At 36.7% G+C, this 21198-nt stretch overlaps 1 protein-coding gene across 5 annotated transcripts in view; it reads right to left on the bottom strand.

Annotated features, from left to right (window-relative positions):
• Nucleotides 1-21198, bottom strand: part of VPS13C (vacuolar protein sorting 13 homolog C) — a 181463-nt gene that overhangs the window by 122914 nt on the left and 37351 nt on the right. For all 5 annotated transcript variants that reach the window (XR_011568837.1, XM_070797480.1, XM_070797481.1 and 2 more), the window contains 6 exons: nt 10428-10555; nt 8803-8909; nt 8085-8256; nt 6775-6837; nt 942-1071; nt 286-380 (listed from right to left, as the gene is read on the bottom strand). Coding sequence is in view for 4 of the 5 variants with exons in the window: in XM_070797480.1 (XP_070653581.1) it covers nt 286-380; nt 942-1071; nt 6775-6837; nt 8085-8256; nt 8803-8909; nt 10428-10555 (695 nt within the window). In the remaining variant the exon portion in view is untranslated. The remainder of the gene's footprint in view (nt 1-285; nt 381-941; nt 1072-6774; nt 6838-8084; nt 8257-8802; nt 8910-10427; nt 10556-21198) is intronic.

The raw sequence follows: 21198 nt of genomic DNA, 5'->3' as shown, positions 1-21198 counted from the left end.
AGTAAAGCAAAACTTTCACACTGTGGTCCTGGATTAGCATCACCAACTCAATGGACATGAATTTGAGCAAATTCTGGGAAGTCGAGGAGGGCAGAGGAGCCTGGTGTGCTGCAGACCATGAGGTGGCAAAGAGTCGGACATGACTTAGCGACTGAACAAGAACAAAGCAGAAACAAATTGCAACATGTTTTTATTAGCTACTCTAAAAATCAATACTTGTTTAATCCAATTCAAGATAGTACAGAAAAATGAAACCACCTGAATAATTACCACCTAAATAATTACCTGCTTGGGTAAAGTTAGGTTGTGGGTGCTCTCACTATAACCAATAGCCGTGAAGAGCTTATCTTTTTCCTCTGGTGTCATAAGGTCATCAATAGCTATAAAAAGACAATATTTTAAGAAATCAACTGCTTCAGTTTTACAGAGACTGTGAATAAAATCAAAACAAATTAACAGGTGGCCTAAATTTATAGACACAAATGCTGAAGCAAAAGCAGCAAAGTAATTTCCTCTAGTATACTATGTTGACTTGTTAAAGATCATGTATTTTGCTTATTTAGGTCAAGAAAATGCAGACATAACATTAAGGCAATTCATGTGTCACATAGAAATTTTACAATTTCCTAAGTATTTTAAAAATTAAGTGAAATATCTAATTAAATATCCATGTAAAAAGTAACAATAAAGAATGCCACATGTGAGATTTTTGAATTTCAATTTTCAAATTTTTACACAAATGACTTTTCTCAAAAATTCAAAGCTTCCTTTTAAATAAACATGGAAACGTTTCATCCTGATATATCTGCTTATATGTTTACTATACTGAGCTACTTTTACTTCAAAATTATTACAGAATAAAATTCAACTAACTAGCTAAAGCAGAATTTATATATTTTTTCCTTACCAGTGTGCAATAAGTCATAAGACTTGGAACTTACTTTCAGGAATCAAAGATTCTTCATCTTTTTTCTTAGATTCCTTCTTACTCCAAAACCCACTAAACCAGCCTCCACGTTTCTCAGCTGTGTCAGTAGACTTTTTCTTCAATTTTTGCCCTGATCGAATCACCTAAAAATTAAAAATCAAAAAATTTAATTAAAGAATAAATGCCCTCTTCACTTTCAGGTCCAGGCAGGTAAGAACAGTGGTTACATTTTTTTTAACACTACATAAAGTTAAAAGCAGTCAATACAGCTAGTTCCTTCTGAACTGATTCTCAGCATTATCTGGTTAATACAATCTCACTATTAATTACTTTCCACACGTACTGACAGCTTTCTGATGAAGCTGCATTTTGTGAGTGATTCAGATAAAGTTTCAAGTAAAATTCTTCTGAGCAATGTGTTTTCTAAATTTATAAGGTAAGAAGTCAAGAGGAAAGCAGGTTTTTAAAATGAAAAGTTCCCTGAAAGGAAGATACGTGATCTCAAAAATAAAATTTAACAATCCCATTTCATAATCCATACACACTGTTGACTTGCTAACTATGAACATAGTTTGGGGACAGAATATAAATAAAATTAAAAAGTGCTCAAATCTCATTTCATCCTCTTTCTCAACAAATCTTGGCTTATCTGCTGCTCCTTGTCTTCACCCCTTTTTAGTAAAATACAGATGAATAACTCAAGAGTGGAAAACGAAAGGATAAAAAGAATGAAGGGGTTAAGTAATTTAGACTCTTCTCATTCCCTGAATAAGTAAATAATTTTGCCACTTTAAATTTAAAATATTTTAAATTGGTAGTGAATTGGTAACATACTGCAAGCTTCAGTGTATACCAAAAAGTGAAATAATCCAAAAGCAAAGTTAAAGAAAAGAGCTGAATTATATAGTAAAGAGAATAGTTTGATTAACAACTCAATTTAAACTAAGCTATCTTTGACAAGTAGATATTATATAGGGAAACAGGTTTGTATCTGTCCACAAAATCATTAATGTTTTCCATTATATCTCAGTTGTAACTATCTTTTGTCAAGCTTTATCCATCTTCAAGAGTTAGAAATGCAATGGGTAAAAAAAATATATAGCTGGCTGGTTTGTATTCTATATGAAATAATAATTAATTTCTTTGTTCTCCTAGCATAGATTAGTATGCATTTTTATTTTCCACAGTAAAATATATCTATATGAGACCAAAAAGAACTTTTACAATGTGTATAAAACCTAATATGAAGAGGGATGCAGATCCCTTTCACTTTTTCCTAAATACCACCTCTGTTGCCTTCACTTCCCTTCCTTATCTAGCTAAGGGGCCAAGGTAAATAACTTTAGCCAATCCTCAGCCCACATTCTAAACTCTCTGGCCCTGCAGATTTTCTATTATAATGAAAAAGCATCAATTTGGGATGAATCTAATTGTCATCTCTTTATCTACATCCCGCCCTTCTTTAGCTACAACAACTAATTTATCTTCTTCCTTCAATTTTCAAGCAACTGGTAAGTGTTATTAAGAATACCAATTAAATTGAAGCCACTTAATTTAAGGAGGATTGGAATTAACTGTTTCTTCTGGAAAACTACTCCTCTAATTCATAGGAACAATCCACAGCAGTAGCAAATACCTTTTAAAATACTCAGACACTCTCCGACCCACCTTGGGGAATTTGTCCTTAAAAAAATTAGAAATGCTTCGGAAAATGTGACGACAAGGCTATTCACTGTAGTGTCATTTATAATTAAATATAACCAGGAGGAAATTGTGAAGCAAATTCCAGTGCACGAACAGAATGGAATATGAGTCAGTTATTCAAAATTATGTTGGATAAACAATTCTATGGAATACTACATAAAACAGAACACAGTATTTTTTTTTAAAGAAACAAAAGTGTTAGTTACTCAGTCATGTCCGATTCTCTGCAATTCCATAGACTGTAGCTCATCAGGCTCCTCTGTCCATGAAATTCTCTAGGCAAGAATACTGGAGTGGGTTGCCATTCCCTTCTTCAAGGGATCTTCCCTACCCAGGGATTGAACCCGGGTCTCCTGCATTGCAGACAGTTTCTTTACCGTCTGAGCCACAAAAGTAACTTAGAAAACCTTTCCTTGACTTCACAATGCCCACCAGTTGCCACCCTTTATCTTGTTTTCCACTTACAATGAAGTATCAGGACTGCCTGTGCTTACTCTCTCCAATTCCTCATCTTCCACCTTCTCTCATTCCTATCAAATTTCTACCTATAATATCCCATAAAATTTGCTCTTTAAATGATTTCTTCATGGCTAACTCCAATGATGAACTTTCAGTTCAGTATGAAACTGATCTAAATGAAAGCAGCGAAAGTTTAGAGACCTGAAGCAGGATATAAATCATCTGCACAAGTCTCAAACTCCTGTATTACTCATGTGCAAAACAGACTCAAACCATCACACCAAAGGCTGAAAGAACTGAACTGAGATTTAAACCACTATCCACAGAAGGCAAAACCCAACTTAAAATCAAAACCAAACCAGACTGTGTGTTAATACAAAATATCAAACATTTTCCAAAGGACACATAATATAACAGTCACATCATCCAGAATACAATCCAAAATTACCTGACATACAAAAACAAAACAGACAAAGAAAAAAAGAAAAATGTGACCATTTCTCAAGGGGAAAAGTCTACAGATGCCAATACTCATATAATCAAGATGTTTAAACTATCACAGGGTCACTGTATCCATGTTACATGAGATAAACAGAAATACATTCAGTTCAGTCGCTCAGTGGTGTCCGACTCTTTGCAACCTCATGAATTGCAGCACACCAGGCCTCCCTGTCCATCACCAACTCCCAGAGTTCACCCAAACTCATGTCCATCAAGTCGGTGATGCAATCCAGCCATCTCATCCTCTGTCGTCCCCTTCTCCTCCTGCCCCCAATCCCTCCCAGCATCCGTCTTTTCCAATGAGTCAACTCTTCGCATGAGGTGGCCAAAGTACTGGAGTTTCAGCTTTAGCATCAGTCCTTCCAAAGAACACCCAGGACTGATTTCCTTTAAAATGGACTGGTTGGATCTCCTTGCAGTCTAAGGGACTCTCAAGAGTCTTCTCCAACACCACAGTTCAAAAGCATCAATTCTTCCGTGCTCAGCTTTCTCCACAGTCCAACTTTCACATCCATACATGACCACAGGAAAAACCATAGCCTTGACTAGATGGACCTTTGTTGGCAAAGTAATGTCTCTGCTTTTAGAAATTACTAAAAAGACTGAAATTTTCGGTAGAGAAATGGAAACTATAAAAAGGAATTCAGTAAGAATTCTAGACCTGGAAGATACAATATCTGAAATAAAAAAATGAAGATGGGTTCAATGGTAAAATGGAGATAACAGAGGGAAAAGTAAGCTTGAAAAGAGATTAAGAGAAACTATCCAATCAAAAGAACAGAGAGGAAAAAAAGATTAAAGGAAAAAAATGAACAAGACCTCAAGAACCTATGGTCACATACATGTTTGTGTTGTGTGTATATATACATATATACACACACACATATATGTGTGTATGTGTGTATATTATATATATATACACATATACACATTTGAAATTTGGAGACCAAGAAGGAAAGAAGGAAGAAATAGGAACTAAAAAATTATTTGAAGAAATAATGGCTGAAACATCCCAAATTTGATAAATCCTCAGTCCTTATTTCAGTTGCCCAATGAGATGCATCTGTCACAGCTGATCACTTCCTGTTCCCTGACATCTTTTCTTCACTTGACTTTGAGGTTATTACAGTCATAGCGCTTTCAGCCTACCTCTCTGGCAACTCCTCCATGGTAACCACGGCTCTCACTTCTTTGACCTATAAACAATACATAGACTTTGGGTCTTTGGACTCCAGGTACTCTAAGCTCCAGGTACTCTAACTTAGGTGATCTCATCCAATGCCATGGCTTTTTAAATAACATCTATGTTCTGACCCCTTCTAAATGTGCATATATATCCAGCACAGACCTCTCTTCCAAACTCCACATTCATGCATCCAACTGCATACTCCCTATCTCCAAGTTAATATATGATAGCTTAAATCATCAGTCCCAGAAAGAACTCCTGATCTTCTCCCATCTCACCCAAGCATGTTCCATCTAGTCTTCCCCATCCCATTTCACGGCAACTCCATCCTTCCCAACTGCTCCAAGCCTAAATCCCTATAGTCACTTTCAACCTCTCTTTCATAAAACCCATATCTAATTAGATGGGAAATATTGGCTCTATCTTCAAAATATTTCCAGGGTTTGAGCCTTTCTCATCACCTCCACTGCCACTACTCTCAGCCAAACTTCTATTATCTCTCACCTCAAATATTTCAATAGCATCCTAATTGTCCTCCCTGCTTTCATCCTTGTTGTCCCTCTATGGGCTTTTGTTTTCAAAGGAGCAGCCAGAGTAATGTTTAAAAATCTACATTGGATTATATCATTCTGTTCTCAAAATAGCTCCTCAACTCAGAATATAAGCCCAAATCCACACAACTGCTTATAACACTTTCCACAATCTGACATCCTCCTCAATACTGACAAGCACCTCTCCCCTCCTCTAGCACCTCACTTCTCTGACCTCACTAACCACAGCCACCGGTGTCTCCTCTCTTTCACCACTCTACTTAGAACCCTGAATGAGTCAGATGTGCTCCTAGCCCAAAACCTTTCAGCTTGCTCTACTACTTATTCCTGGTATACTTTTTCCTCAGGTATCTTTCTGGTTGACTCCCTCATGTTCTTCAGTGCTCTGCTGAAATGCACCTTAAGAGAGCCAAACTCATTGGAAAAGCCCCTGATGCTGAGAAAGATTGAAGGCAGGAGGAGAAGGCGGTGACAGAGGGTGAGATGGTTGGATGGCATCACCAGTGAAAATCAGACATGGACTGGACAAACTCTGGGAGGTGGTGAGGGAAAGGGAGCCCTGGTATGCTGCAGTACATGGGGTCGCAAAGAGCCAAACACGACTGGGCGACTGAACAACAACAAAGCCGATGAACAATGCTGTGACAGTTTCAGGTGAACAGCAAGGGACTCAGCCACACATACATATGTATACATTCTCCCCCAAACTCGCCTCGCATCCAGGCTGCTACATAACACTGAGCAGAATTCCATCTGCTATACAGTGGGTCCTTATGGGTGATCCACGTTAAATACAGTAGTGTGTGCATGTTCATCACCATCTCCCTAACTGTATCTTAATTACCAGAAAAGTTATGTTACAGAATAATAGAAATGACAAGAAACAAAGAGGAGAAGTTACCACGTAAGGTAAGTCAGTAATTATTACTACAAAAAGATTGTAAGTACTGAAAGTATTACAAAGAGACTGAATTCAATTTTAGAAAAAAAGAAAAGGAAGGAAGGAAGAGAAGAGAGAAGGAGGGAAAAAAGAAGATGGGTGAAGGAAGGGAAGGAAGAGGAAATAAAGGGAAAGAAATAGGGGCTACGAAGCATAAGTAACTAGGGACATATGCATGAGAGAACAACTGGAAGCCTACATATCAAAATGGTAACACCTGCATTCTGTGTTGCTAGAACTGTTTGACTTTTACTTACTTTCTTTTGGGGGACCAGCAAAAATTTTGTTATAAAATTAGGAATTTTCCCCCTTCATACTACTGAGGTTTTTTCCCCCACAATATTCCAATTTTATTTTTTCTGAGACTGAGCCATGAAAATTCAACCTTTATTATCAATTGAGTAAATTTAAACAACTTTCTAAGCAACTTAAATTCTTGATTCCAGGTTTAAAGGAGTAGTATTAACCCATTTAAAACATAAAATCAGCTAATAAAAATGATTACCTCAACTTGTGCTTGTTGCCTTGCTAAAATTATGTTAAAAACATCTAGTATCTTCTCCAAGTCCTATAAAACAAAGGGACATTTGTAAACAAATTTGTAAACAAAGAAAATGGTCATTAAATTTTTTTCATATATATTTCTAGGCTTATTCCAGTCCATGAACAAACAGTATCTGTGATCTAATGAAAGTGTAAGTATAAATTTGAACAGATATTTGGCTTTTACATTTTTACATTTTGCAATGTGAAAATAGTTTTGCAAAAAAGTAAATCCTCATTAAATATGAAAGTAAGAATTTTAATGAAACCAAAACAATATAGAGACAGCCATACATGCAAATGGAAACAAAAATATTTAAGAGGGGGACCTGTTTTAGGTATTGGCCTTATGGTTGTTACTTTGGACTCCCTCTTCTCCATGCTATTTTACAATCATTATACTAAAGTCACCTTAATAAAATACAAAATTTAAGAATGTAAAATTCTTCAAGTCAAGTATGCCAAAGCAGAAACTGACTTGGGGAATTTATGTAAGGGGAATCTAACATGTACTGGATGACCTATTTGTCAGATGTTCTATCTGTTATTTCATGCAATTCCCACAAGAGTGTAAGATACATACTATCTCCATTTTATACATGAAAATAACAGATCTAAGATGTTGAGAAAATTGATGCTTTTCCTAATATATAATACTAGTGATTGTCATATATTTCAGAATAACAATTAATTCTTTACATTATGAATTTATGGCAAAAATAGTGATATAATCAAGACCAGATGATATTCAGCAAATTAAATATTTAGTACAGTGTTTTTCTGTATTTCAAAAGCGGGTAAATAAGACCCCTATCTTAAGGAATAAGAACTATTTTTTTTACAAATAAATTATATATTTAGTACAGTGTTTTTCTGTATTTCAAAAGAGGGTAAATAAGACTCCTATCTTAAGGAATAAGAACTATTTTTTTACAAATACTCTGAACTCTTAAAAAAAAGCCACTAACAAAACAAACAATACATATTTAGCTAATAATAATTACATACTCAAACAGCTCTGATACTGATTTTCTAAATATTATTATTATAAAAACTAAACACGTTTCTCCAAATAGTTTATAGTAGGCTGATATTAGCAAGGTATTTTTAAAGGGAAAAAACAGGTAAAAACACTTTGCATTTTCCATACAGTTCTCTCAAAAAGAACTCAGTATTGTTCTTCCTAAAATTGTCTTTAAATTTATATCTAGAAAAATTAATACTTAAGGATGATTTAACAAATAACACCTTCCCAATACATGCAAGATATACCTGAATTTGTTTCTGTATTTCTTCTGGGACTTTAGTCTGGGTTAGCTTATTTTTATAGGCACTTTTATAATTCTTGAGCAATTGCCTGTGTTTTTTTATGTTACTCCATGACCACATCCGTGTATACCTTCTTATATGAACTTCAAGAACAGAATCGATTGCATATTTCCACCTGTAAACCAAATTTTGTTAATGCACATTGGAATATGAAGGTTTAAAAAGCAGGAAAACAGCACTGACATTTTACAGCTACACTGTTACTTATTTTGTTCTTATTAACTGTATTCTTACAAAGGTTCAGCCATAATATTTCAGTTCCCCAATACTTCAATTCTCTGACTTAAATACATTATGAAATAAGCAAACCATTCGAGGAAGAGGGTGTGTCAAAGCAAAATAATAGAGACACAAAATGACATGCTGTGTGAAATTAATAATATCCCAATATATTTGTGACACTGAGTTCACATGCATGACTGAAGGGCAATATGATCAAAAAAATGTTGAAAGTCTTGAATGCTGAGTTAAGAATTTAATCTAGGAGCAAGAGTACAGGAGAATGTGTTTATAAAAAAAGTAACAAGGACATAATATAAAAGCCCTCTAATGTCTATTAAAAAAAAAAGTGGCTTTGTTACATGTCTTTCAAGGTCTGTTAGCTCTGAGAGTTCCTAATCATATGATTACATAAAATATTTTTTTAAAAATTCTAACTTACCATTGTCGACCATTGGTATGAAGTGGTAAATAAGGCTTATATTTTCTGTAAGGAGCATTTCTAACCATGTAATCCACTGACTCCAAAAGGTCGATCATACTTAAGTACTATAAAAACAAAAACCAAGTTACATCTGTTACATCACAACATGGATAAATACCAAATTTTATTATATTTTCTGCCTAGTGAGATTTCAAATTATCTGAACAATGAATACCATAGCTGCTTGGTAATTCAATAATATATTTCATCAAAGTTAAGAAACCACCAATTGTAAGATAATATTAAGCACTGCTGATTAAACATCATACCACTAATAATAATATACATGCCATTTTCAGATATATTAAAGTGTGATATAAATGTAAATCTTAGAACCAATGAAATACGGTATCTGTTACTACTGACATGAAACTCGCTTAGTGCTAAAACCAAACATACTTTCCTCTGGACCATCATTTCAAGTAGTGGCAACCTATAAGCTAAGTTTCCAAATTGCTCCAGGGAATTATTGCATAACTAAAGCAAGATAAAATTATTTAACCACCAATACAAACAACTCACATGGAGGAAAACACACACACACACAATGAGAAGATAAAGAAAGGAGAGGTCTAACCTAAGAGTAACCAGTACTTATCATGTGGATAGCATGAACTTAAATGTATTTGTAAGTGTAAAACATACTCCAAATTTTGAAGACTTAAAAGATAAAAGGATATAAAATATTGTAACAATTTCTAATTTTGATTACATGTTGAAATGTAATCACCACTTCCCTGGTGGCTCAGATGGTAAAGCCTACGATGCAGGAGACACGGGTTTGATTCATGGGTCAGGAAGATCCTATGGAGAAGGAAATGGCACCCAACTCCAGTTCTCTTGCCTGGAAAATCCCATGGACAGAGGAGCCTGGTAGACTACAGTCCGTGGGGATGCAAAGAGCTGGACACAACTGAGTGACTTCACTTTTCACATGTTGAAATGATAATATTTGGGTAGGTTAAGTTAAATAAAATGTTATTAATTTTAGTAATTAATTTCCTCTTTTCTTACTTTGCTAATGTAGTTACTAGAAAATTTAAAATTCCACATATAACTTGCATTATATGTGTACTGGACTGCACTGAGCCAAAAGTTCAATTAACTATAAAGCCCTCATCCTCCTTTCACTTCCAGTTCTCCAAATTAGTTATTGAAACTCCTTAGGTACATAACCAAACTTGAGAAACAAGTAAAGGAAAAAAAACTGCCAACACAGCTGTTCTAAAAATTAAGTAAACAATATTTAATGTAAGAGTGTCTGCTATTAAAATCTGAGGAAGGAAAATAAAACCATTAAAATTTTTCATCAAGAACTGGGAATTAAATGGAACCATGCCATATACTATAATTTGGCAGGATTCTCTACCAATAAGATGAAAATCATAAAAAATGAAAGAAAACTATTTCTTATATTTGGTATTTATTTTAAAATAATACATACAATCTATTTTGAGGAATCAAAACTCAACAATAACAAACCAAAAGAACCACCAGAGCAGTGAAGAAAGAACAGTCACAGAGGACAAAAGCTGTTGAGATTCAAGGCTACTCAAAGCTGGAAGTCCTTAAATGAATCTTACCTGAGGTTTGGTCAGTTCAATTGCAATATTTTGTACTTCTATGTTCCAATCAAGTTTAGGTGTTTTGAGCTCTGTTTCTGCATAAGGATTCATGTAAAGTTTTGCAGAGGCTGATATTGGCTGAAAAACTTACACAAGATGGGAAGACATAAGATATGTTTATATGCCCTTACCTATGAAAAACTGTAAATAATTATGAGAACACTGTTACCTTGAAAGTAAAGAAAAATCATCAAAAATATATTTTTAAAAATATTAAAAAAAAATCATCACCAAAAACTACTTAAGCACCTATTTATCTACATAATCGGAGAAGGCAGTGGCACCCCACTCCAGTACTCTTACCTGGAAAATCCCATGGATGGAGGAGCCTGGTAGGCTGCAGTCCATGGGGTCGCTAAGAGTCGGACGTGACTGAGCGACTTCCCTTTCACTTTTCACTTTCATGCATTGAAGAAGGAAATGGCAACCCACCCCAGTGTTCTTGCCTAGAGAATCCCAGGGACAGGGGAGCCTGGTAGGCTGCTGTCTATGGAGTCACACAGAGTCGGACACGACTGAAGTGACTTAGCATAGCATAGCATATCTACATAATAAGAATTCCCAACTCAATGGTAAAAGTAGAATCTCCAAGGAGGAAGATTGTGTTCTATGCCTCTAAGTAAGAAATGCACAAAATATACACAATCTAATCTTGATTATTTACAGTCTATGTAAAACTATGTTTCTCTTCCTTGCTGCAAGATATTTAATGATTTTATTATTCATTAAAAGTACTAATACAGGGGTATGGATAAATTGGGACATTGGGACTGACATATACACATTACTATAATATATAAAACAGATAACTAATAAGGACCTACTGTATAGCACAGGGAGCTCTGCTCAATACTCTGTAATGGCTTATATGGGAAAAGAATCTAAAAAAAGTGGATATATATATATATAGATAGATAGATAGATAGATAGATAGATAACTGATTTACTTTGGTGCACACATGAAACTAACAAAACACTGTAAATCAACTATACTCCAATAAAAATTTTTTTAAAAATAGTCATTATTGCCTGAGATGCCCCCACAAAAAATAACAATACAAGACAGGAAATAAAACTTGATTAATTTTCATCTTATTTAATCATAGTTAGAATTTAGGAACAGAATCATGAATGAAATTCATATTACCCAGAAAAAATTACCTACTACTTTATAATTTTCAAATGACTATTACATATATAGTTTTAGACTCAAAAGAAGACAATATTCTTGAAGTTAAGTAGTATAAAAAAAGAGTATCAGGGAATATGACAGAACAAAAAGTAATGTATTAAATTATAATTGTGAATAGTATTAAAATTATATAAATTGTGATATCTTATAGTATTTATAATATACGAAAGATCATATAAAATTTTTTAACTTATTTAGAGGTTATTTATAATTGAAACATGCCCAAGAATAAAGTTGCAGATTTTTCTAAACAAGTTATTTCATGAATGAAACTAAATGCTCTCACAAACTAACAGCATCTGAAAGCTTTACCATCATTAAACAGGCATGCTTGTGGACATAAAGAAAAAGTGCCAACTCTCATATAAAGGCAGTTGGCTATAAAAGAATAAAAAGAAAACAACAGTGAACCATAGTAGTATGGAATACAGAAGAACATGGGCATAAAAACTGAAACATAACGAGGTACACTAAATATATACAAAAGAATATTAGAGGCGGTCCTAAAATGGTGGAGGAATAGGACAGGGAGACCAATTTCTCCCTCACAAATTCATCAAAAGAACATTTGAACGCTGAGTAAATTTCACAAAACAACTTCTGAATGCTGGCAGAGGACATCAGGCACCCAGAAAAGCAGCCCATTGTCTTCGAAAGGAAGTAGGAAAAAATATAAAAGATAAAAACAGAGACAAAAGAGGTAAGGACGGAGCTCCATCCCAGGAAGGGAGTCTTTAAAAAGAGAGAAGTTTCCAAACACCAGGAAATACTCTCACTGCCAAGTCTGTGGCGAGCCTTGGAACCACAGAGGGCAACATAACCCGGAGGAAAAATAAATAAATAATTAAAACCCACAGATTATGAGCCCAACTATAACTCCCCGAGCGGATAAGCAGCGCAGACACCCGCATCTGCCACTAGCAAGCAGGGGCTGGGCAGGGAGGCCCCGTGGTTTGCATTGCTTAGAGTAAGGACCAGGCCTGAATGCCCCGAGGGCAATCTGAGGGAACTAACTTGAGATAGCAAACCAGATTATGGGATAGCTACCACTCAAAAAGCCCTAAGCTAAGACACCACCAGGCTCACTCACAGAACAAAGGACTGAGCAAAGCTAGCTGGCTGCAGGCCGGCCCATCCCCCTCCGGAAACAGGCAGGCGAGGGCAGCCAGAGCCGGAAGGAGGCAATCGCAGCCCCAGAGAGGCATTATCTACCGAACTGCAAGCAGGCTTCATGCTAACCAAGACTTCTTGGGATTCTGGATAGTCAACATCTGCCGCAGAAGGTGCGCCAGTTGTACACCCAGAAAACTGAGCAGCAGGGACGGGGGAGGCGATAAGTTGCAGCCACCACGCTCGCCCAACACCTGGTCACCTGAGCTGCTCCAACCTGGGAAGGGCACAAAACACAGGCCCAACCAAGTCTGCGCCTCTGAGAACTACCGTGTACCTGAACCTGAGCGGCTTAGACCTGGGAAGTGCACACAGCCCAGGGCTGGCCTCAGACAGTTCCCGACACAGCAACCTAGAGCCTAAGCAGTGTAGACAGGGAAAGCACACATGTCGTGAGCGGGAGCAAGCCAGTGTGGCTGAGACACTGCGAGCACACGCCAGTGTTATTTGTTTGCCATGTCCCTCCCTCCTCATAGCACGACTGAACAAGTGAGCCTAAAAAGTGCCTACCACCGTCCCCTGGTGCCAGGGCGGAAATTAGACATTAAAGAGACCAGCAAACAGAAGAAGCTAAAACAGAAGGAACCTCCTTGGAAGTGACAGGTGCAGTAGATTAAAACCCTGTAGATAGTACCGACTACATAGGAAGAGGCCTATAGATCTTGAGAAATATAAGCCGGATCAAGGAACTATCCAAAAATGAACTGAACCCACACTGCCCACAACACCACCACAGAAAGTCCTAGATATATTTTTACTATTTTTACTATCATTCAATTTTTTTTATTTTTTATTTTTAAGTCCTCTATTACTCCTCTAATTTTCATTTTTATAACCTACCACTACTTTGCCCCCCCCAAAAAAAAGAGACCCTATTTTTAAAGCAAACTTCATATATATATATTTTATAATTTTTGTGACTTTTTTTTTTCTCCTTTTCTTTAATATTGTGTTTTTGAAAATAAAACCTCTACTCTAGATTTTTAATCTTTGCTTTTTGGTATTTGTTATCAATTTTGTACCTTTAAGGACCCAATCTTCAATACCCATTTTTACTTGGGAGCGAAATTGCTGGCTTGACTGCTCTCTCCCCCATTGGACTCTCCTTTTTCTCCACCAAGTTGCCTCTATCTCCTCCCTCGCCCTTCTCTTCTCTACCCAACCCTATGAATCTCTTTGTGTGTTCTGGACGGTGGAGAACACTTAGGGAACTAATTACTGGCTGGATCTGTCTCTCTCCTTTTGATTCCCCCCTTCATCCCCCTGGCCACCTCTCTCTCCTTCCTCCCTCTTCTCTTCTCTGTATAACTCCGTGAACATCTCTGAGCAGTCCAGACTGTGGAGCACACATAAGGAAGTGATTACTAGCTAGCTTGCTCTCTCCTCTTTTGATTTCCCCTCTTCTCCTCCTGGTCACCTCTATCTCCCTCCTCCCTCTTTTCTTGTCTATGTAACTCTGTGAACCTCTCTGGGTGGCCCTCACTGTGGAGAAACTTTTCATCTTTAACCTAGATGTTTTATCGATGGTGCTGTATAGATGGAGATGTCTTGAGGCTACTGTAAAAATAAGACTGAAAACCAGAAGCAGGAGGCATAAGTCCAAATCCTAAGAACACCAGAGAAATCCTGACTCCAGGGAACATTTAATCGACAGGAGCTCATTAAATGCCTCCATACCTACAATGAAACCAAGCACCACCCAAAAGCCAACAAGTTCCAGAGCAAGACATACCACACAAATTCTCCAGCAACACAGGAACATAGCCCTGAGCTTCAATATGCAGGCTGCCCAAAGTCACTCAAAACCTACTGACATCTCATAACTCATTACTGGACAATTCATTACACGCCAGAGAGAAGTCCAGCCTCACCCACCAGAACACAAGCTTTCCTAACCAGGACACCTTGAAAAGCCACCCTTACAACCCCACCCACAACGAGGAAACTCCACAATGGAATTTAGAAAGATGGTAACAACAACCCTGTATGCGAGACAGCAAAAGAGACACAGATGTATAGAACAGTCTTTTGGACTCTGTGGGAGAGGGAGTGGGGGGGGATGATTTGGGAGACTGGCATTAAAACATGTATAATATCATATAAGAAACGAATTGCCAGTCCAGGTTTGATGCAGGATACAGGAAGCTTGGGGTTAGTGCACTGGGATGACCCAGAGGGATGGTATGGGGAGGGAGGTGGGAGAGGGGTTCAGGATGGGGAATACGTGTACACCCGTGGTGGATTTATGTTGATGTATGGCAAAACCAATGCAATATTGTAAAGTAAAAAAAAAAAAAAGAAAACAAATGTTAATAGTTCTCATAAAGTGTGTAAAACCATAAAAAAAAAAAAAGAAAACTCCACAAACTGCCAGAATACAGAAAGGCTACCCCAAACACAGCAATATAAACGAGAAGATGAGAAAGAGGAATAACCAGCAGGTAAAGGAACAAGATAAATGCCCACCAAACCAAACAAGAGAGGAAGAGATAGGGAATCTACCTGATAAAGAATTCTGAATAATGATAGAGAAAATGATCCAAAATCTTGAAAACAATGTGGGATCACAGATAAATAGCCTGAAGACAAGGATTGAGAAGATGCAAGAAAGGTTTAACAAGGACCTAGAAGAAATAAAAAAGAGACAATATATAAGGAATAATGCAATAAATGAAATTAAAAAAACACTTTGGAGGGAACCAACAGTAGAATAAGGGAGGCAGAAGACAGGATAAGGGAGGTAGAAGATAGAATGGTAGAAATAAATGAAACAGAGAGGAAAAAAGAAAAGTGAATTAACAGAAATGAGGACAATCTCAGAGACTTCTGGGACAATGTTAAGCGCCCCAACATTTGAATCATAGGAGTCCCAGAAGAAGAAGACAAAAAGAAAGACCATAAGAAAATACTTGAGGAGATAATACTTGAAAACTTCCCTAAAATGGGGAAGGAAATAATCACCCAAGTCCAAGAACCCAGAGAGTCCCAAACAGGATAAACCCAAGGCGAAACACCCCAAGACACATATTAATCAAATTAACAAAGAACAAATATTAAAAGCAACAAGGGAAAAACAATAAATAACACACAAGGGGATTCCCATAAGGATAACAGTTATCTTTCAATAGAAACTCTTCAGGCCAGGAGGGAACGCCAGGACATACTTAAAGTGATGAAACAAAATAACCTACAGCCCAGATTACTGGACCCAGCAAGTATCTCATTCAAATATGAAGGAGACATCAAAAGCTTTACAGACAAGCAAAAGCTGAGAGAATTCAGCACCACCAAACCAGCTCTCCAACAAATGTAAAGGATATTCTCTAGGCAGGAAACACAGAAAGGGTGTATAAACTCGAACCCAAAACAATAAAGTAAATGGCAATGGGGTCATACTTATCGATAATTACCTTAAATGTAATGGGTTGAATGCCCCAACCAAAAGACAAAGACTGGCTGAATGGATACAAAAACAAGACCCCTATATACGTTGTCTACAAGAGACCTGCCTCAAAACAGGGGATACATACAGACTGAAAGTGAAGGGCCAGAAAAAGATATTCCACACAAATAGAGACCAAAAGAAAGCAAGAGTAGCAATACTCATATCAGACAAAAAAACTAATACAATATTGTAAAGTTTAAAAATAAAATTAAATTTAAAAAAATAAATAAAACAAAGCCTGTGAAAAGACACAAAGAAGGACACTACATAATGATCAAAGGATCAATCCAAGAAGAAGATATAACAATTATAAATATATATGCACCCAACATAGGAGAACCGCAATATGTAAGACAAATGCTAACAAGTATGAAAGGAGAAATTAACAATAACACAATAAGTGGGAGACTTTAATACCACACTCACACCTATGGATAGATCAACTAAACAGAAAATTAACAAGGAAATACAAACTTTAAACGATACAATAGACCAGTTAGTCCTAATTGATATCTATAGGACATTTCACCCCAAAACAATGAATTTCACCTTTTTCTCAAGTGCACAGAACTTTCTCCAGGATAGATCACATACTGGGCCATAAATCTAGCCTTGGTAAATTCAAAAAAATTGAAATCATTCCAAGCATCTTTTCTGACCACAATGCAGTAAGATTAGATCTCAGTTACAGGAGAAAAACTATTAAAAATTCCAACATATGGAGGCTGAACAACATGCTGCTGAATAACCAACAAATCACAGAAGAAATCAAAATATGCATAGAAACAAATGAAAATGAAAACACAACAACCCCAAACCTGTGGGACACTGTAAAAGCAGTGCTAAGGGGAAGGTTCATAGCAATACAGGCATACCTCAAGAAACAAGAAAAAAGTCAAATAAATAACCTAACTCTACACCTAAAGCAACTAGAAAAGGAAGAAATGAAGAACCCCAGGGTTAGTAGAAGGAAAAAAATCTTAAAAATTAGGGCAGAAATAAATGCAAAAGAAACAAAAGAGACCATAGCAAAAATCAACAAAGCCAAAAGCTGGTTCTTTGAGAAGATAAATAAAATTGACAAACCATTAGCCAGACTCATCAAGAAACAAAGGGAGAAAAATCAAATCAATAAAATTAGAAATGAAAATGGAGAGACCACAACAGACAACAGAGAAATACAAAGGTTCATAAGAGACTACTATCAGCAATTATATGCCAATAAAATGGACAACATGGAAGAAATGGACAAATGCTTAGAAAAGTACAACTTTCCAAAACTGAATCAGAAAGAAATAGAAAATCTTAACAGACCCATCACAAGCACGGAAATTGAAACTAACCAGAAATCTTCCAGCAAACAAAAGCCCAGGACCAGACGGCTTCACAGCTGAATTCTACCAAAAATTTAGAGAAGAGCGAACACCTATCCTACTCAAACTCTTCCAGAAAACTCCAGAGGAAGGTAAACTTGCAAACTTATTCTATGAGGCAACCATCACCCTAATACCAAAACCAGACAAAGATGCCACAAAAAAAGAAAACTACAGGACAATATCACTGATGAACATAGATCCAAAAATCCTTAACAAAATTCTAGCAAACACAATCCAACAACACATTAAAAAGATCATACATCATGACCAAGTGGGCTTTATCCCAGGGATGCAAGGATTCTTCAATATCCGCAAATTAATCAATGTAATACACCACATAAACAAATTGAAAAATAAAAGCCAAATGATTATCTCAATAGATGCAGAGAAAGCCTTTGACAAAATTCAACATCCATTTATGACAAAAACTCTCCAGAAAGCAGGGATAGAAGGAACATACCTCAACATAATAAAAGCTATATATGACAAACCCACAGCAAACATTATCCTCAATGGTGAAAAATTGAAAGCATTTCCCCTAAAGTCAGGAACAAGACAAGGGTGCCCACTTTCACCACTACTATTCAACATAGTTTTGGAAGTTTTGGCTACAGCAGTCAGAGCAGAGAAAGAAATAAAAGGAATCCAAATTGGAAAAGAAGTAAAACTCTCACTGTTTGCAGATGACATGATCCTCTACATAGAAAACCCTAAAGACTCCACCAGAAAATTACTGGAGCTAATCAGTGAATATAGTAAAGTGGCAGGATATAAAATCAACACACAGAAATCCCTTGCATTCCTATACACTAATAATGAGAAAATATAAAGAGAAATTAAGGGAACAATTCCATTCACCATTGCACTGAAAAGAATAAAATACTCAGGAATATATCTACCTAAAGAAACTAAAGACCTATATATAGAAAACTATAAAACACTGGTGAAAGAAACCAAAGAGGACACTAATAGATGGAGAAATATACCGTGTTCATGGATCAGAAGAATCAATATAGTGAAAATGAGTATACTACCCAAAGCAAACTATAGATTCAATGCAATCCCTATCAAGCTACCAATGGTATTTTTCACAGAGCTACAATAAATAATTTCACAATTTGTATGGAAATACAAAAAACCTCAAATAGCCAAAGCAATCTTGGGAAAGAAGAAGGGAACTGGAGGAATCAACCTGCCTGACTTCAGGCTCTACTACAAAGCCACAGTCATCAAGACAGTAGGGTACTGGTACAAAGACAGAAATATAAATCAATGGAAGAAGATAGAAAGCCCAGAGATAAAGCCAGAGATAGGTTTCCCTGATGGCTCAGACAGTAAAGCGTCTGCCTACAATGCAGGAGACCCGGGTTCGATCCCTGAGTCAGGAAGATCCTCTGGAGAAGGAAATGGCAAACCACTCCAGTACTCGCCTGGAAAATCCCATGGACGGAGGAGCCTGGTAGGCTACAGTCTATGGGGTCACAAAGAGTCGGACACGACTGAGCGACTTCACTTTCTTTCTTTCTTTCTTTCTTTCTTTCATGGATATCTTATCTTTGACAAAGGAGGCAAGAATATACAATGGAGAAAAGGCAATCTCTTTAACAAGTGGTGCTGGGTAAACTGGTCAACCACTTGTAAAAAATGAAACTAGAACACTTTCTAACACCATACACAAAAATAAACTCAAAATGGATCAAAGATCTAAACCTAAGACCAGAAACATAAAACTCCTAGAAGAGAATGTAGGCAAAACACTCTCCAACATAAATCACAGCAGGATCCTCTATGACCCACCTCCCAGAATACTGGAAATAAAAGCAAAAATAAACAAATGGGACCTAATTAAAATTGAAAGCTTCTGCACAACAAAGGAAACTATAAGCAAGGTGAAAAGACAGCCTTCAGAATGGGAGAAAATAATAGCAAATGAAGCAACTGACGAAGAATTACTCTCAAAAATATACAAGTAACTCCTGCAGCTCAATTCCAGAAAAATAAACAACCCAATCAAAAAAAAATGGGCCAAAGAACTAAACAGACATTTCTCCAAAGAAGACATACAGATGGCTAACAAACACATGAAAAGATGCTCAACATCACTCATTATCAGAGAAATGCAAATCAAAACCACAATGAGGTACCATTTCACACCAGTCAGAATGGCTGCTATCTAAAAGTCTACAAGCAATAAATGCTGGAGAGGGTGTGCAGAAAAGGGAACCCTCTTACACTGTTGGTGGGAATGCAAACTAGTACAGCCACTATGGAGAACAGTGTGGAGATTCCTTAAAAAACTGGAAATAGAACTGCCATACGACCCAGCAATCCCACTGCTGGGCATACACACTGAGGAAACCAGAATTGAAAGAAACACGTGTACACCAATGTTCATCACAGCACTGTTTATAATAGCCAGGACATGGAACCAACCTAGACATCCATCAGCAGATGAATGGATAAGAAAGCTGTGGTACATATACACAATGGAGTATTACTCAGCCATTAAAAAGAATACGTTTGAATCAGTTCTAACGAGGTGGATGAATCTGGAGCCTATTATACAGAGTGAAGTAAGCCAGAAAGAAAAACACTAATACAGTATACTAACACATATATATGGAATTTAGAAAGATGGTAACGATAACACTGTATGCGAGACAGCAAAAGAAACACAGAGGTATAGAATAGTCTTATGGACTCTGTGGGAGAGGGAGAGGGGGATGATTTGGGAGAATGGCATTGAAACATGTATAATATCATACATGAAACGAATTGCCAGTCCAGGTTCGATGCATGATACAGGATGCTCGGGACTGGTGCACTGGGATGACCCAGAGGGATGGTATGGGGAGAGAGGTGGGAGGGGGGTTCAGGACGGGGAACACGTGTACACACATGGCGGATTCATGTTGATGTACGGTAAAACCAATACAATATTGTACAGTAACTAGCCTCCAATTAAAATAAATAAATTTATACTAAAAAAAAGAATAGCAGAGAAAATGTATGGGATAAATAATATACAGGCAGCTTTGTTAGAGATCTACTCAAAAATAAATAAAGGTAAGGCTGCCAAGAAACAGAAAAGAGATCTGGAGAAATTCAAATCAAAACAACAGTGAGTTTACCCCCTACATCTGTCAGAATGGCTACCATCAAAAAGTTTACAAATAACCAATGCTGGGAGAGAATATGAAGAAAAGGGAACCTCTGTGCATTGTCAGTGGGAAATGTAAACTGGTGCAGTCACTACTGAAAACAGTATGGAGGTTCCTCAAAAAACTAAAAATAGAACTACCGTATGACCCAGCAATTCCACTTCTGGGCATATATCCTGAAAAAATAAAAACACTAATTTGAAAAGACAGGTGCACCCAAATGTTCACAGCAGCACTATTTACAACAGCCAAGCTATTTCAGCTACCCATATGCCCATCAAAAGAGGAACAGATTAAAATATGGTACGTATATACAATGGAATATTACTCAGCGATAAAAAAGAATTAAATACTGCTATATGTAGCAATATGGATGAACTTAGAG

Source organism: Bos indicus, chromosome 10 (genome assembly GCF_029378745.1).
Source record: "Bos indicus isolate NIAB-ARS_2022 breed Sahiwal x Tharparkar chromosome 10, NIAB-ARS_B.indTharparkar_mat_pri_1.0, whole genome shotgun sequence".
NCBI classification, from domain to species: Eukaryota; Metazoa; Chordata; class Mammalia; order Artiodactyla; family Bovidae; genus Bos; species Bos indicus.
Note: the sequence above shows the minus strand (reverse complement) of the source record. Positions and strands in the feature narration are given on the sequence as shown.